We start from the raw sequence: 17,999 nt of genomic DNA on the forward strand, positions 1-17,999 counted from the left end.
TTTTTAATTCATCCACGTTTCATCCATCCGTGCCATCCCTGTATTATGTCTGTAAATATACAATAAATAGATTGGCATTTACAATATAAGAAATATCGCATACATTTAGGCATCATCTAGGACAAAAATTTAAGTCAGATATAGTCATATAAATACATGTTTATTAACATTTGTAGGGTAATATAATAATATTTAAACTTGTGTTTATCATTATTATAATGATCATAGTTGACATTATTATTAAAATTATATATTTAAGAATACAGATTGTATATTAGTTTTGTCCTTGAAAATATTTTATTTATACGATTTAAAAACGGGATATATGAATAGAATGCAAGATATATGTAGATCACACATGTAAATTCAACTTTTGTAGTAACTCATATAAAACGAAATTAAATTTATTATTTGACAAATTAATGTAATTTAAATATAGACAATTTCTATATTTGTAAAGATATTAATAATAATAATAATTTTAATAATGATTCCCTAATAATATAATAATATAATATCATGTAATCAAAATTTTATATAATAAATATAGTGCAAATTTAAACATTTTAAATTGAATAAAAATTAAAAAATTCTAAATTTGATTGAGTACATATTTATTTTACCTTTACAATGAACACAATACAAATAAATATAAATGCTTTTGAATGATAGATTTAAAATTGCCGCCAAATGTCTGTCCATCCCTATTTATATATTAAGTACATATATGTATACTAGATTCATTATAAGAAAATCTCATGAAATGACAGAATTTGAAAAAGGTAATCATTTTGATGTGAAGCAAGTTTATTAATTACAGTTATTAAAATACAGTGTCACAATTTTTATGTTATACCAATATATAAAATCCAGTGGAATTAGATCTTTTGAATCTGTCATATTGTCTGATTGAGTTGTATATACAAATAAATAAATAAATATTTTATGTATACACGTATGTATCAGGGAAAAGCATCATTTTCACGTAGTAGATAACCATTTGTATTAATTTAAACGTCTGAATTGTCATAATTGTACCATAAATATTTTATTATTTAAATTTATGTGAGTGATATTTTATTATATAAATTTATATCAAACATAAATAATACATTGTATAATCATATAACGAATCAATATAATTGTATATGTTTGTGAAATAATCAAAGTAAACCCTTTTGCTTTAAATTAAATTATACTACAAAGTATTAAACAAATTTAATGAACCGCTGTAAATTAAACAGAGTTGGTTCCTTATGTGATTTAAAAATTATATAATGATTTTTATTCCTCTATATCTTTTTTATAATTTATAACATAAATCATAAATTTATTGATAATTATAATATATGTTCATCTTCCTGTAAATTAAAAATTCTACTTTTTGTTTTAGATCAAAAGAAACTTTAATATGATAAAGTATAAAACATACAGCATAGGATTGCCTTAGACAAAATTAATATCTCAAAGATAAACAATGAATAATATTTCTGGACAATTCCGTAAAACAATGTGGGATCCGTTTCTTATAATATCTCAAATAATTGCAGTCCAGACTGTGATGTACTTCTGTCTTGGATTATGGATTTGGATTGTTGCATCATACTTAGGATCCACAAAATCATTAGATTATGTTTTCCATTATAAACAAATACACGTTAGAGATTTTGCTGGACAGTTTATAATAATTATTTTTATCTTAAATGCATTAATTGGAGCAATCGCACTGTGGTGGTTAGTACAAAGGACAAAACAGTGCATGGATTTTGCCTGTACAGCACACTTAATACATTTATTATGCTGTTGGATATACAATGCAAGTTTTCCATCAACTTTTAGTTGGTGGTGTTTAAACATTATATCTTTAAGCATAATGTGCGTTTGTGGTGAATTCCTTTGCATGAAAACTGAATTACAAGCAATACCATTAAGCATGAGCAGTCAGAAAACAGCCTTATAAAAATTTGCTACCAAAGTGAAATTGATGTTTAGTAAACAATATCATTTTATACTAAAAAGTTTAAAATAGATAAATAAAAGACTATTTGTTTTTTATATATATATTTCTAACATTAAATATACATTAAAATACATATATAATATATAATTTGACTACATGTATTTGTCCTATTTGTTTAATGATGTTCTTTATAAAAGCGTAAACCACAATATCCACAAGTATGATTACCAGGTTTATCCTAAAATAGAATTATATATTGTAAATAAAATTAAAGAATGTATCTACTTACGTTGTAAATACATATAACTTGTACCAAATTAATGTAAACTTTTGGGTGTCCTAAAGGTCCACCTCCCCCATCACACGCCACAATTTTATCTTTCACTGGTGTAGCAGGAACTTCCGCTATTAATTTAATGGCCCAATTATCATTAACCTCCTTTGGTCTATTTATAAATCGTACATTACGATAATCATCCTCATCATATATCTATTACAAAATAAACGATATTTATTAAAATAAATATTATGTATCGTGGAAAGTTGTAACGATATAAATATATTTTTATCAATATTATTTTACCTGACCAGTATGGGTAACCTTTTTAGCAGATTTTGTAGTTACATCATGTACATTTCTTGTTATTAGTCCTATAATATTAGGTTTATACCTTTTGTTGGAAACTTCTAAAAATTTTACGATTTTCAAATTCGCCATATTTTTTAAAATGTTTTTACACTTTTTTCTTTGAGGTATCACAGCATGTTCATTAGATGCAGGATTTTAACCAAGAATACATATACATATATATATATTCGTCCCAAAGTTAGGCTACGCTACGACATCCACTACAATATTTGTCGAATTAACATTCATGTGACTGGGCTTTTAGTGTGCAACAATTTTTTCTGAGGTCACTATTAGAAGAAATGATTACCTTGTCTTTCTTAAATGAAACGTGATATTAATTTCTAGTACTCGGATAGCTCATTCATTTTAACATCGATTTTCAAATAAATTAAATATAGAAAAGCAATACATTTCATAGAATAAATTTTAAACAATATCAATGTCTTCTTTAGATATTTTATTTAGAAAACTCCAACATAGGATTTTATATATACTTTGTACATAATTTCCAGACAATTAAAAACAACCATTTTACATAAAAAGTTAATTATTTATAAAGATTAAATTCTCATAAAAGCAAAGGAAGATGTGCATTGAATAGTTTGTAATATGGAACTTTGTTTACATTACCAAAATGTACAAAAATTAATAGTAAACGGTATAAACAAAATGTGATTCTTATAAAAATAGAAAAATCTCTAAGATGTGGGGTAAAAAAATTATAATATATAATTTAAACATTTTATAATCATTAAAAGAAATATATAAAATATAATCGTGAGTAGGATGAAAATAAATGAAGTGGATCTTTCAATGAATGAAGTGTATATCACTGGATGATTTAATTTCAAAATATTTTATTTATTATTGTACAATATAACTGTACAAATTAGGTAATGGACCAATACATTGCGATCCTTAAATTTAGTCAAATAATCCTGTAAAAAAAAAAGATATTTATTAAAACAAGTTCTGTTCCCTATAATGTACCGTAATTAAAAAATAATATTCTCATTTTTTTCATGTCATCATATATAATATCAGTAGCTAATACATAATAATAATCATTGAGTATTAATATTTAACTGGAATATTGATATTATATTAGTTATAAATACATTACATACCAAAGCCCATATCATCGTCAGATTCTTGTTCTTCAGGTTCTTCTTTCTTCTTTTCTTCCTTAGGTGCACTTTCTGTACTAGCAGGTGCAGCGGCTGCTGTGGGAGCTTTAAAAGATAATAAGAAAATAATCTCATTGTTTGAAAATGCAAGTTCATAGTTATGAAAGAAAATGTTGATCTATAGTGTTGTTGTATAGAAATATCAATCACATTTCTAAATATGATTCACAATTTTCTAATACTATTTCTTTTTCCTCTTTTGCTGACCGCTCTACATAAATTTATGTAGTATGGTGGATGTAGAGGATTTGTACTTCTGTGAATGATACTAATATATACATATGTAAGTTTATCATATCTGGGAAGATTAAACTTATTTCATGTATATTTATAATTTTCGATAAAAAATTTTGATAGTGATATAGCTATAGTTGGTGAAAGATATACAACAACATTCTTAACTAAAATACAAATAGCACACGTTTATGCAAGAATATCTAGGCTCACATTCAGTGTTTTATGTTTTTCAATAGAGACTAAATTGAAGTTAAGTTGTATTTCATACATATATTCTATTTCATATATTAAGATTTGATTTTTTAATCTTTTCAATCTTTCGTTAATGCACTTACTCAGACATCAAAATATCTTTTAAATCAATTCTACATATTATACCTCAACTAACTTTCAATGTAGTATTTGTACAATCCAATCAAATTTACCTACTAAAGTAATCATTATGTGTATCTGTTTACAGTCAGTGATCCGACTTGTTAAATGAAATCAATATGGCATCAAAATAAGCTATCCAATGCCTATTTTTATAGACATAACTTTCGATTCCATGATTTCCTAAATTTGAAACTGATATTTTTAGATTATTAGTTAAATACTATCAAAATGTAAATAGATAAAAAATTTGGAAACGCCTAAAATAAAGCGGTATAATTCACGTTTTTTCCATTACCAACAAATGTATATTGTATGAAACATATGCAGTACTTAGTATATATAAAATAATAAAATTAATTAAGTATGCCATATTTTATATTATGTATAAGGTAGAAATGGTATATAGTATATTATTAAAAATCCTATTTTTAAAACCTGCTGGTGCACTTCCAACTCCTGATCCAATCTTTGTTATCAGTTCTTTTATATTGACTCCTTCTAAAGCCTTGGCAAAAAGTCCGGGCCAATAAGATTCCACATCAACAGCGGCAGCTTTTAAAATTGTTTGAATCTTTTCCCCCTGAGCAATAAACAAAGATTTTAAATATTAGTATTAAATATACTTTGTTCTTATATATTTATTATACTTTTGTATTTTGGTACTACAAATAATAAAATAAAATTGTCGAATTGCATTGTTGATGCTTATGCAGTTTTGGGATATTTAAACTTCTAAAAATCTAGAAAATGCATATAACATGTAAAAATATATAAAATACCCAACAAATATATTATAGTATTATATTATAGTATTTAGTACATATGATAGAAAATGTTATATTAATACAATAGCAACATAGATATATGTAATAATTTAGAAAGCAATCAGAATTGTATTGCACGTGCACATTTGTAACCAATTATTGTACTATCTGCTTAAAGCCTCAAACAGTGATAAATAATAGCAATAATACATAAAATATCCAAAGTAGAGCACTTATTATAATATTTAGTAGATGAAACAAATTTATATTTTGAATCTATTTCTTTAATCATGTTTATAAAAATATAAAATTGCATAAACATTCAGTTTATTCATGATATTAAGAAATCACATGTATGACTGGTACTTACAGTTACAGCAACGTCGTCATCAACAAGTATCAATGTTGAATAAATGCAAGCAAGTTCAGCTTTGGAATTCATGTTTATTGCTTCTATAATATATAGTTAAACTGGATGGGATGATAAAACGGTGCAAGTCGCTGATTTAGCCTTAGCTCAATAAAAGAGAACAAGCACCCGACTTCCACTTAATCCAGCTAAAAGGAAAGAGAAATGCGTTGAAGGGAAATCACGTGACTTATCTTTGGGCAGCATTTTCAATACAACTAGAGAGCGGACGTAATTCTATTGGTTAACCTGGTGATATAATACAAAGTATATTTCAACGCATTTAAGATATATTTGAGATGCATTTTTTTATTTATCTTATACATCCAATATTACTATTTATCTTATACATCTAATATTACTATTTTTTTTCATTATATTATTATTATTATTTTTCATATTATTATAATATAAAATTTTCATAGAAATATGATGGTGGAGGTATTAACATACTTTATTAAAACAACCTTTTTATCTAGTATTAATATTCCAATGATTTTAATAACGATAAAACTTATTTGAAATTTCTTAGAGACAGGGTATTTTATTTTAAATAAATATAAGAGTTCAAACTTTTAACCGATTAATATTATTTCACATTAATGCGGATATTCATGTAAATAGAAGAGGGCGCCACATATTGATAAGTTTGTTTAATAAGTAGTGCATATATACTCGATGTTCTTCGAAAAGTGCAGATCGATTAGTGGATCATATACGCAATTGAGCTAGTTCAGTGTTTTTGTGAACGTAAGTTGAAATATTTTCAGTTAGAAGGGTGCGTGTCAAAGTGGTTGGTACACGACTAGTTCTCTCACGTTTAAATTTTACTTTTACGGATATCCCGGGCAATGTTCTTTTGTGTTACGTTGCTATGTAGTACGTAAATGAAGCGACGACGTGTAGCGTCGCATGTTAAAAGGATATCGCTTGTGAGAACAATGAGAATGGCGCGCAAATGTTGCGTGCGTAGCTGTGAGGCCGATGTGCAAGATGCGCGTGCTAAAGGGTTACCGCTTCATAAATTTCCAAAAGATATTAATTTAAGAAACAGATGGTTGACTAGTGGTGGATTCGAAGCGAGCTTTAAACCTTCACCAGGTCAGGTTGTTTGTCATAGACACTTCAAACGAGCCGACTACGAAGCTGCTAAAGGACATAAATTACTTCTACGTAAGGGCAGCGTTCCGTCGGTTTTTGCAGACTATGACAATCATCCAGGTGTGTATCATTTGTTATTTACTATACTAGGATTTTAATATTACTTTCTTGTGAAATATTGCCAAATAAAAGAATTGTATATCTAAAAGCTTTAATTTACACGTGTCCAAGTTATTATTTTTCTTTCTCTTAATATCTTTTTTTAGTCAGTTTCATTTTGTTATTCTTCTTTCATTCTTTCATTCTTTTTTCATACATTATTAAATATATTTAATTTATTCCTAAATTTCTTCCTTTATTCAATATACAATTAAATAAATAAAATAAATGAATAAATAAATATATATATTGTAAAAATAATAAATGCATAGAATAGAAGGAAATATTTTTATTTGTTATTACAATACTCAGTTATTATCTATTGAAATGATGTAGTATGCTATGTAATTTAATTTAGAATCAATACAATGTTTACTGAGTCATATGTGGAATGTAATAGACAGATTACATACTAGCTTATACATACCTTCACGTACAGGACAATTTATGTTAAAAATTTCATATGAATATTTGAGTTATTAATATTATTTAAATGTTAGAAGTAATTCAATTGGACATTACAACTAATTTAATGTAATGTACTAGACAATGTTGAGTTAAAACAAAGGATTTTATTAGAACAAACGAGGTAAAGAACGGCTATGAACAAAGAATGCAATTTATTTATAGGATATGCCTATTATTTTTTTGAATATGTAATTAAAACATATTTTTAAGTGAAGAATGCGCAAGATACATATTTCTTACATATATGAGATACATTTTTATATTGAAATAAAGACAATGTTAGAAATTTTTAATTTTTATAGAGTATAATCGTAAGCAGATTAATCTCACTGTAGATATTCATTAAACATTATAACAAGTATTATACTTTCAATATTTTCCATATTTTTCCATATTATGTGTATTCTGTGTATTTTTGTACTATTAAATTTCCTATAAATGCATGAAAATTCACAGTCTAATAATAAGAAACAGAATGTACTGTGCAGATGAGAAGATAGATAAGCAAAGGAATGCAGATCTGTTTGGTTATTTATGATAGACCCAATAGAGTCATAAAGATAAGTATTATTGGACAAAGGTATCACATATACAAATATGGCAATAAGACAATAAGACAAAGCATGACAGAGGATAATAGAGATCAGTACTGCTCTTGTCCTTATGCTATCCCTTGTAATCTTCTCACTTACCTGTAGTACAAAACTTTAGACATGGATGAGTAATCAATACACTAAACAGAGAAAAGAAATCTCAGTTTACAATGCAGTAAATAGAGAAAACAAGCTTCAGTGTACAATAGCAATAAATCTGAAATTGATCATTCACAAAACACATTATTGAACATAAGGATTATTCAACCAAATATTAAACCTTTATACAAAAAATAATTATTTCAATTTTATAATTTAAATTTGTAAAATGTCCAAATATTTTTGTGAAAATTCTTTTTTACCATTTCTTCTCATGTTTAAATAATTGTATATAAAATAAACAGCTTTTTATTATTTATGTCTATATACTGTATTATAATATGTTTAGTACATTATGGTTTCATATTTTGTTTAATACATTATGATTCTTTGAACAAAGAAAGATTTAATAAATGTAAACCTAAAGTTTTCTTTTTATAAACATATTTATAGTCTATCTGTATAGTTGTTTGTAATTTCTAAATCTATGTGAAAATTTGTCATTTTAGAGAACATTATATTGGTTTAAAGATCATGAAAACCTTTGTTTTATTCATAAGTAATAATATAATTAATAAGTTTTATGTTGTATTGTGGTATTATTTACTATATATAATAAAGAGCATAATTGAACTAATGATCACATCTTATAAATATTATCTTCTATTAATATAAATCACTATCAATAGAAAAATTGCACATGAACAAAATATTTTTGAACATTTTGATATTACTCTTATTTATATATATTTATATGATGATAAAAATTAAAATGGTGATTCTTTCATTATAGTTGAAGAACTACTGTTATTACTGTTATTACTGTTATTACTAGTTATAATTAAATCAAGTAAAAATAACAAACTATAAAGTATAATTATTTTGTACATTATGCTTGATAAAATTATTTGTTTTTTACATAACTATGTATCAATCTATTAGGTTTTTGAAAAATATTCTTCAAGGCAATCAGCTATTCAACATTGATTGGGCTACCTGTAGTAGAAGGATGAATGAAAACTTTAGGGGGGGGATAAGGTTTTAAAATCTTTTTTTGCATTTTTTTCATTTTTTTAATTGAATGCATAACATCTTAAGAATATTGCGTCAAAATTTCAAGTTGATTGAAGTAAAATTGACGAAGTTACGAGTATTTTTATACATGTCGGATGATATTATCTACCCGACCCGAGCGTGCTATTGTTACTTCGCAGACAATTTTTTTCTCTATATAATACCTAATCTTACCCCCAGATCTATTTATAGTACTTAACGACTTAAGTACAAACCTCCTTATACCTGTATTGTATATTTTGTCAGTGTAGGGTAAAAAATTTAGTGTAGGAGTAAATATTCCATTTTCATTAAGTTTTGTGTTAAATTATTACTAAAATGCCTAAAAAAGTTACTAGATCTGATAGACAATCAACTGGTTCGGGATTATATCGACCTAGAAAAATTGTATCTCCGCATAAACGTAAATACGAAGGCACTTCAACAAGTAGCGCGTCAACTAAAAAAATAAAAATAACCGTTGAAGATCAAGTTACGAAGGATCGTGAAAAATATTATAGGATAATTGATTTTTTATTAGTCTTTTCAACAATTGCTACGCTCGTGAAGAGGTAAGCCGATAAAATTCGCTTATGAACGTTTTATACTAGATTTTTTAGTGTTCAAAACTTTAAAGCGTTTTCCCCACAACTCACGTTTTCAAAGTCGGTGCCCCCAATTACTTCAAAACTACTGCACCGATCCTTTTGAAATTTTGAAGACTATTTCTGTACATAATTTGCGAGGTAACGCTGTAGAGTTTTTTCAAATTTGTTAATTATTTTTATTTTAAAATAACAAATTAGCCGCAAATTTTCGCACAAAATCGCGTTTTTCCCTTCAAAGTGTTCCAAAAAAGTGAAAAATTGAAATTTCGAAAAAACCTTCGCAGCGTTACCTGGGGAAAACTGTTACCTAACGAATGAACTTGAACTTTTTGATTTCTGATGATCCAGCACCAAGTTCTGAGGGGCACCGCAATTATACTTTTTTCCGAGACACGTCCGAATAATTGCTGCCATTGCCGTATTTTTTAATATTTCTCCGTGAAAATTTTATGGAATATTCTTCGAATGTCATACTTTAATGTACTATTGGTTTTAAAAAAGAAATTTTAACTGTATCGTCAGAAAAAACATGCCTTTTTTTGTACGAATTAACCTTACCCCGCCCTTAATGAATGAAGATATAAAACATTGAGTGCAAGTATGGTTAATGAACTTTTAAAATGTGCATTTATGTGCATTATATGAAAGTATATTTGATAGAATTTAATCAAATTACTGCATTTCATATGAAATTCATAAAAAAGAATAGATAGAGGTATCGAAAATATATCTCATAGTTATTGCAAATATATAGTTAATTAAAAAAGACGTTAAGATTTTCAACATGATTGTAATTTTAGATACATGTATTATCACAATATGAAATTAATGAAGCGTTTAACAATTTTCTGTTTTTAAGTAACTGACTGAAAGTTTTGATCTGATTCCTATTGAAAAAATATGTTGTTATTAGTTCAGTTATGCTTCTCATACAGTATATCATTAGTTTTTAATACTAATACTGTTATCTATTATTCTGTATATTTTGTTTCATATTTATATATCTTTGTGATAGTAAATTATTAAAAATAGTTTTTAATAGTAATATCATATAATTTTATAAACAAATATATGTAATAAGAAGTATTTTAGTGTCATTTAAATATTTTATTTATAAAAGATGTTTATTAATGTATATCATCTAAGAATATTTTAAAATTATTGTAGAATAGAGTATCGTTTTTGAAAAATATCTCTTGAAACTTTAAACTTATATATTAATTCTTTTTGCAGATCCTGTAATTATGTCTGTAAAATCATCAACTTCTTATGCACAGGAAGATTTAGATCTTATTAATTCTGAAATTCTGAACTTAGAACAATCTACCTCTTCACTGAATTCTGGTCTCAAAACATTAAAGTCTAATAATTGTGGAGAAACATGTTCTTCTCGACCAGAACCATCAGTTAATTCCTTCAATTTACTAGATTCAACAGAATTACTTGATAATGGATATAGGACCTGTAGTGTGAAACAAGAAAATGTATGTACTGTGCAACAAGAGATAAATAAAAATTCAGAAATAGAAGTGAATACTATGGCAGTGCAATTAGGCATTGTTGAATCTGATATAGCAATAAAACATATACAAAAAGATTTGGCCATTAAAGAGGAACTGAAAAGTATGGAAGTCGAAGATGAAAAAATATTTGATAAACCAGAAGAATTAAAACCAAAAATTTTTAATCGAGGTGGACTAAAATTTTTTCCTGGAGCCAAATTGGAAGCAAAAGATTTCAATGAAAAATGGTAAATATTTATAGAACAGTTAGTGGCAATTATATAATTATGTTTATTGTAATAAATATTGATGAAGCATTTTATTTATTTGATGTTATATTGTAGGTATTCAGCAAAAGTAGTTGAAACTGATTGGGATGAACGAGAAGTATTGATACGTTTTGACAAGTGGAGTTCAAGGTTTGATGAATGGATACCAATGGATAGTTCAAGATTACGTGTATTGCAAACACAATCAAAGTAAGTAAAGATATTCCAATGAATCTACCACAAAATTATTTGAATTAATAGATACAGAAAATAAAAATATGTTTACGTGAATAATTTTTGCCTTGATTTATTATATAAATTATATTCTGCATTACTTATAGACCTATTCTTTTTTAAAGCGAACAAACCTGGAATCTACCATCTCAGTAAGTGGATATTGTATAATTATTAGCTAGGTGAAAAGAATTTGTATAATCTATAGTATTTTTTATGCAGTGATGAGAAATGTTATTAAATTATTTTATTTTTTACGTTACCAATAATAAATTTTCTCCATTTTTCTTTTATCTTTTCAGCTAAATCTATAATTTTAATAATTTTCATAATTTTAAACTATAGGTATTCTACATCATCCTATTACCTAAAAAATGGAAAAGAAATTTTTGTGATTTAATAAAACGGACTTATTATTTTTATTTTTCCAAAATGTGTGTGCACAGTTGTATATACACATATTTTAAATACTTCAAGCTCCTTATTTTATATTTAGATATCATTTCATAAGTCATATTCATAGAAGCTGGGATATTTAAAACAGATTCTTTTTCAGAATACATTTTAACATTATATAAACTGTCGTTCACAATAACTTTTAAGAATTATAATTACAATGCATTAGTGTTTTTTCTTTTCTCTTGTTCCCTCCGCCCCTCTCTCTTTTTCTTTCTCAAATGAATGTAGTAAAAAAAATGTTATTAACAGTCATACAGACTTAAAAATATAAAGTAATCTATATTTACATTTGATCCTTATTTATTTTTTGCACAGTGTTTAAATATTGTTAAACAAAGTTACTGTTTGTATAAGAAATTAATCTATCATTTGAATCTATTTGTCATAATAATTAACCATATTTTTTCCAAATATGGTAATAAATAAATTTGAATCTCTTAGGGAAACAAAAATGAAAGATTTTTCAATGGGAGAAAGGATACTTGCTACGTGGGCTGATGGTAGAAAATATCCAGCTAAAGTAAATGCCGTCTTAGGAAACGGTAAGTGATCTAACCTTAACTACGTATGAGAATTACGTATATTGTTAGTTTGACGTTTCGTGATAGGACATCCTTCTAATTCGAGAAATGGTACTTTTTTAATTTAAGATTATTTTTACAGATAGATATGATGTACTGTTTGATGATGGATATACAAAGACAATTAAATCGTCAAAAATGACAAAAATCGCTACAACAGTCACAAAGGTACAGTGTTTGTAGTAAGGTTATGTTATATTATCGTTAATGTAAAATTCAATCAGCTATAATTACTTATTTTCTTGTCATTATTAGTAACAGAATGTACAGTAAATTGAGTTTTAAATTTGCTTTATTCGTCCAAACATTGAAAAACAGTGATAATTGTTGAAAATATATTTTTATAATCATGCACAACTTCCTTAAAGTCAATGAGAAAAGTATAAAATAATTTTATAAATATGTTATATATGAGTTCAACAGTTATTACATAAATAATATACGATGTTATTATCATAAATTAAAAATTTTATATGACATGAATTGTTTCCTTTTTTTCCTTTGAACTAAATTTCGCAATTAAAGAATTTATATTATTACAGAATAAAATTAACATTAAAATAGGTAATTTATTTTCTATCCTTTGTTTCCTTGAAAATTGTTTTAAAACTTGTAAAATGTATGTATTCAATAATAGTAAAGAAGATGAAGAAAGTGAAATTTCATTGTATTATTTGTAACAGCAAACTAGTCAAACTGAAGAATATATAGGAAGCAAGCAAGAAAGAAGAGATAAGAAAAGAAAGCATACAGTGATGGAGTTATTTCATACACATTATAGAAGACGTTCAAAAAATGAAACAGATAAATTAATAAAAAAGGAAGGAATTATAGTTAATGAAAATGTAGAATGCTTTTCGGAAAATAAAATTGATTTAGATGGAACTTTATTTGGGCCTTGCTATGATCCAGGCACAGATTTATTACGTGGGTTTGACACCAATGTATCTAAAATGAAAGCTTATCCTAAAAAAAGTAAAAAGGAAGTATCTAAGAGTGAAATAGATCAAGTAGAAGATGTGGGTCCCGAATGGATTGATGGAGAACCTCAGGGAACTGAATCTTATATAGTGGATGGAAATGATGGTATGTCAAAAGAAATGGAAATTTACACTCACTATTTTTATTCTACATTATTATCATTTATGTATATGTGTAAAAATGATATGAACGTGTAATATGTTTGTTTCTTAAAGGACCACGTCGATCAATAATAGTTGCAGACAGAAGATTACCACCTGGATGGCAAAAACATTTTACTCAAAGAAAAGCTGGTACATCAGCTGGAAAATGGGATGTCTTATTTCTTCATAAATCAAGTGGAAAAAAATTTAGATCAAAAAATGATATTAGGGCATTTATGGAAAATCAGGGGCAATTCGACTTTGATCCAGAAAAATTTGATTTTTGCATTCATCGAAAAAAGAAAAATCAAAGTCAAAAAGTAAAACAAGATATCGTTGTGGATACTCCAAAAAAGATTAAGACTTTATTGCCTAAAACAAAGGCAACACCAATAACTGAGAATTCTTTACCTGTTCCCCCAAGTACACCAGTTACAACATTATTATCTACATCAAGTACATCTATTAAAGATGGTGGTAAGATTCCATTTCTTTGTTTCATTTTTATATTTTTCATATTTTATTGAGTTTACTTTTTTATGCTTACCTATATTAGGAGTAATTTATTGTAAGTATTAGTAGATAATATTATTTATATATATTACGTATTATTAATTAACCAAATTAGACTAAATATATTTTTATAAATAAGTGTGTAAATAAGTAGTATATAAACTTTGTTTAATGTGTTGTTAGAAAAATAATTCTTTGTTTATTTGTTGACAGCTGTTTTTATTGGTGGACTTCGAGTAGAAATGGAGGACAGTGCTTATAAATGTCCGAAACAAGGGTGTAGTAAAACATTTAGGAAGGAAAATCTTCTACAAATGCATATAAAACATTATCATCCAGAATATTCGAAATTTTTGGGATCTACGCCAAATGTTGCAGATTTAGCTTATGCAAGAACAATTGGGGAATCTGTTGAAGATATTATTCCAAAAAAGTCAAATAATTTGTTAGAAAAGTGCAATAAATTTGGGAAGAGAAAATTTATTCAAGATAAATCATTGTATGTTTCATCATCTTCTGTAACAAATACTCTTCAACCTATATCGCCAACAGCAATTGTACCAACAACAGTAGAAACAGAGGATGAAGTAGACCAAATGGAAAAATCCAATGATGTGCAAACAGACGATATTAAAATGGATAGAATGTCTCCAAGTTCTAGTCATAGTTTAGATATGGATGATGAAATTGAACAAAAACAGGAAGATACGTGTGCAATGTCACCAGGAACACTATTTGATATGAAAATTAGGGAAGAAAAAACGCAAAGTGGCATTAAGACACTTCTTCCGGTAAGACCAGCCATGTCTTCAGAAGCACAGCGAATTGATAGATCAAAGTCTTTAGATGAAGCTATTCATATCGACAAAATAAAAGGTCAAAGGAAACGACAATTATCAGAATATAGTTCTGATGCATTAAACAGAAGTAAAAGGCGACATGGTAATAACTTAGTCATTATAATTTAATCATTCTAATAAATTAAAAATATAAAATGTTATTTTTTAATGGGCATTCTAGAATTTCCGGATGAGTATGGTGATTTAGATGATAGTACTATGGATATAGAAGGAGCAGGACCGACTACACCCACGTATAGGTATAGTCGCAGAAAATCAGATTCAAAATCAGATGAAAATAGCCAAAGTAGTAAGTTGCTTTTTACTTTGATATGCAATTTTCAATACGAATAATTTTATATTGAATCCTACTTTTTAATTTTGCTATTAACATTGGTTTATTTCTATGTAATAAAGACGGTATTTTACTGCTTTATTATTTTATTTTTCTTTAGGTCAACTAAACGATTCGCGTGTTGAAAAGGATGATCCTTTGAAAGGGAATATTGGTAAAAAAGATACTAATGATGGGGAAGGTATATTGTTTATTTTTTCAATGTTTTTCTTTATTTTATGTTAAATTTATATTGATCTTAGGTTTGAGTTATAAAATGTTTCGATGTATAGAGTATTTTTATTTCTCATATTTTGATATTTATTTCATAGTTTCTTTTAGTTTAAGCATATATTTAAGCATGAATTGTATCTTTAACCATAAATGATAATTATCTATTTATGGTGACTTAGCAATTGTACTTTTGTAGAGAATGAAGGAGTTATGATGATGATCAATGGTGAAATGGTGAAAGTGGAGCAGCTTCGTAGGGAAGAAATAATAAATTGCACTTGTGGATTTATGGAAGAAGATGGTTTAATGATTCAATGCGACCTTTGTTTGTGTTGGCAACATGGTCACTGCAATGCAATAGAAAAGGAGAGGGATGTACCTGAGAAATATGTTTGTTTTATTTGTCGGAATCCATATCGGCAACGATTATCCAAAAAATATTTTCATGATCAAGATTGGATAAAGGAAGGGAAGCTACCAACATTATCTAGCCGAACAAAAAATCAGCATCGAGTTAATCAAAGAACAGCTATGTTAAAACGTTCTTATGATCTAGTTGCTGCTCTTTTACACATTCAGCAAGTTTTACACAGTTTAAGAGTAAAAATCAATGTAGCTCAGTAAGTATTACATAACTATAATTAAATTGGAAAATATAGAAAATGATTATTAATAATAAAATTTGTGTGATAGAAAGAAAGATCATCCAAAGCTATATCTGTGGGCCAAAAATTGGGAAAAAGTTGAAGTACCAAAACCAAATGTTACACTAGTACCAATCATGGAGATTATGAAAGTAGGAAAAGAATGTACAGATATTCCAAGTGAAGGTTTTCATCGAACTGAAGTAAAAACGGAAGCAAAGTTCAGTTTAAGAGATGATCATGATGAAAAGTCGATAGCCTCAGATTCAGAATTAATGAAGATATTAGAAGAAGATAATATAACTCCAGATGAATCTAAAATTAACGGCAAAAAGGAAGATATTATACATCAAACTAAAAGTAATATTCTTCTCGATGCACTTACGAAAAATGATACTTCAGAAGGAAAATATACAAACTCATTACCTTCAGAGGTGAAAACAGATACAGGTAGAAAAAGAAAACAAATAAAACAGAGATAAATAAAAATATATCTTTATTTATAACAAAAAAATAATATTTTTGATATAGATTTGTTAACCAATCAATCAGATATATACGAGAATAACGTATCACCGACAACTATATCAGCGAATCACATGCATGAAGAACTAAATGAACATGAAATGTCAGCACCGTTGCAACCTTTCATACCACAACCAGAAGCGCCAATTGACCCAGGAGAATGTCGAATGCGATTATTAGAACACATAGAACATTTTCAGCATCATATAGATGCAAAATTAACATTTATCGAGGCAGAAGTTTGTGGTTGGTAAATTTTGTCAACGTATTTTATAGATTGGAAAGAAAGTCAAATACAAATCTTTTTTTAGCTTTAGAAGCTATGGATCCTGAAGATACATCTACCTTAGATGTTGAGCCCCGAACTAAACAAACGGTTCAAATGCTTGTTCGAGATTTAAACACCGTACGAAAATTAGCTGCTTTATGTCGAATATAAATAATATTTTTAGAAAATATTTAGAAATAAGATTTCTAAGAATATAGTCTGTATGTGTAGAAATTCTAATATGAATCTAAAATCTTATTTTTTATAATGTTGAAGAATTATTATGAATATAATTTTGAACAGCTCAGTGGATACTCAATTGAGACTTACAGTTAGGAACACCATACAGCTGTATTTTATATTGTAAATATACACTGTTTTATGTGCAATTGTAATTAAATTGATTAAAAAATTATTTGTATGTAAATACATTGCTGTTATTATATCAGTCCTGTATTTTCTAAAAATAAGTATAATCATAACATAAATTACTCATAATGGAAGTGTTACAAAAAGAACATACATAAAAGTATTATTATTCCAAAGATGTTTCAGTGTTATTTAAAAATATATTAGGTTTTAATGAAAATTGTATTAAAGAAAGAATGTTAAACGGTCATCTTTTTTATTTTTAATTATTTAAATTTTCCATTTGTGTGAAATATGGTGTTATACATTTACAAAAGAAATAATCATTTATGAAATATACAAATATTATTAAAATATATCATACTTATTAATTATAATTGGGAAATAGTGAAACCATCAGTGAAATGATTTTTTGATTTTATTTTATGATAGGAAAATTAGGAAGGGAAGTAAGTACTTG

At 26.7% G+C, this 17,999-nt stretch overlaps 4 protein-coding genes across 10 annotated transcripts; 2 read left to right on the forward strand and 2 right to left on the reverse strand.

The window, feature by feature from the left end:
• Positions 1-684: 684 nt before the first annotated feature.
• LOC126866895 (protein SYS1 homolog) lies at positions 685-2,059 on the forward strand. 4 transcript variants are annotated; one of them, XM_050620891.1, is made up of 2 exons: positions 685-782; positions 1,394-2,059. In XM_050620891.1, the coding sequence occupies exon 2, from the start codon at positions 1,478-1,480 to the stop codon at positions 1,958-1,960; it is 483 nt and encodes a 160-aa protein (XP_050476848.1). In that variant the 5' UTR covers positions 685-782; positions 1,394-1,477; the 3' UTR covers positions 1,961-2,059. The 4 variants fall into 4 exon arrangements, with proteins under 4 accessions (XP_050476848.1, XP_050476846.1, XP_050476847.1 ...); XM_050620889.1 differs by having other exon boundaries at positions 719-1,065; XM_050620890.1 differs by having other exon boundaries at positions 719-955.
• Positions 2,045-2,827, reverse strand: LOC126866896 (NADH dehydrogenase [ubiquinone] iron-sulfur protein 6, mitochondrial). Its single transcript, XM_050620893.1, has 3 exons — positions 2,544-2,827; positions 2,274-2,450; positions 2,045-2,198 (listed from the first exon to the last, which is right to left on the reverse strand). Exons 1-3 carry the CDS (start codon positions 2,676-2,678, stop codon positions 2,136-2,138), a joined length of 375 nt encoding a protein of 124 aa, XP_050476850.1. The 5' UTR covers positions 2,679-2,827; the 3' UTR covers positions 2,045-2,135.
• A 604-nt stretch (positions 2,828-3,431) lies between these two features.
• LOC126866897 (60S acidic ribosomal protein P1) lies at positions 3,432-5,739 on the reverse strand. Its single transcript, XM_050620894.1, has 4 exons — positions 5,525-5,739; positions 4,826-4,970; positions 3,719-3,823; positions 3,432-3,529 (listed from the first exon to the last, which is right to left on the reverse strand). The coding sequence occupies exons 1-4, from the start codon at positions 5,594-5,596 to the stop codon at positions 3,516-3,518; spliced, it is 336 nt and encodes a 111-aa protein (XP_050476851.1). The 5' UTR covers positions 5,597-5,739; the 3' UTR covers positions 3,432-3,515.
• Positions 5,740-6,240: 501 nt separating this feature from the next.
• LOC126866562 (PHD finger protein 20) lies at positions 6,241-17,597 on the forward strand. 4 transcript variants are annotated; one of them, XM_050620301.1, is made up of 16 exons: positions 6,636-6,784; positions 9,389-9,608; positions 10,878-11,394; positions 11,491-11,625; positions 11,775-11,801; positions 12,550-12,650; positions 12,772-12,857; positions 13,373-13,775; positions 13,886-14,290; positions 14,540-15,268; positions 15,347-15,475; positions 15,621-15,701; positions 15,930-16,353; positions 16,427-16,827; positions 16,909-17,148; positions 17,214-17,597. In XM_050620301.1, exons 3-16 carry the CDS (start codon positions 10,889-10,891, stop codon positions 17,339-17,341), a joined length of 3,795 nt encoding a protein of 1,264 aa, XP_050476258.1. In that variant the 5' UTR covers positions 6,636-6,784; positions 9,389-9,608; positions 10,878-10,888; the 3' UTR covers positions 17,342-17,597. The 4 variants fall into 4 exon arrangements, with proteins under 4 accessions (XP_050476254.1, XP_050476256.1, XP_050476255.1 ...); XM_050620297.1 differs by lacking the exon at positions 9,389-9,608 and having other exon boundaries at positions 6,241-6,784; XM_050620299.1 differs by lacking the exons at positions 9,389-9,608; positions 15,621-15,701 and having other exon boundaries at positions 6,241-6,784.
• Positions 17,598-17,999: the final 402 nt, after the last annotated feature.

Source organism: Bombus huntii, chromosome 6, assembly GCF_024542735.1.
Source record: "Bombus huntii isolate Logan2020A chromosome 6, iyBomHunt1.1, whole genome shotgun sequence".
Classification (NCBI taxonomy): Eukaryota; Metazoa; Arthropoda; class Insecta; order Hymenoptera; family Apidae; genus Bombus; species Bombus huntii.

Bases quoted from the DNA above. Each gene is read 5' to 3' on its own strand.
- LOC126866897 (XM_050620894.1), bottom strand. From the start codon at position 5,596: ATGAATTCCAAAGCTGAACTTGCTTGCATTTATTCAACATTGATACTT. The intron at 4,971-5,524 runs GTAAGTACCAGT...TTTATTGCTCAG, and splicing joins ATGACGACGTTGCTGTAACT to GGGGAAAAGATTCAAACAAT. The intron at 3,824-4,825 runs GTTTTAAAAATA...TATCTTTTAAAG, and splicing joins AGTTGGAAGTGCACCAGCAG to CTCCCACAGCAGCCGCTGCA.
- LOC126866562 (XM_050620297.1), top strand. From the start codon at position 6,451: ATGAAGCGACGACGTGTAGCGTCGCATGTTAAAAGGATATCGCTTGTG. The intron at 16,354-16,426 runs GTAAGTATTACA...TTTGTGTGATAG, and splicing joins GTAAAAATCAATGTAGCTCA to AAAGAAAGATCATCCAAAGC. The intron at 17,149-17,213 runs GTTGGTAAATTT...ATCTTTTTTTAG, and splicing joins TATCGAGGCAGAAGTTTGTG to CTTTAGAAGCTATGGATCCT.
- LOC126866895 (XM_050620891.1), top strand. From the start codon at position 1,478: ATGAATAATATTTCTGGACAATTCCGTAAAACAATGTGGGATCCGTTT.
- LOC126866896 (XM_050620893.1), bottom strand. From the start codon at position 2,678: ATGGCGAATTTGAAAATCGTAAAATTTTTAGAAGTTTCCAACAAAAGG. The intron at 2,451-2,543 runs GTAAAATAATAT...ATTTTGTAATAG, and splicing joins AGGTTACCCATACTGGTCAG to ATATATGATGAGGATGATTA. The intron at 2,199-2,273 runs GTACAAGTTATA...ATTCTATTTTAG, and splicing joins CAAAAGTTTACATTAATTTG to GATAAACCTGGTAATCATAC.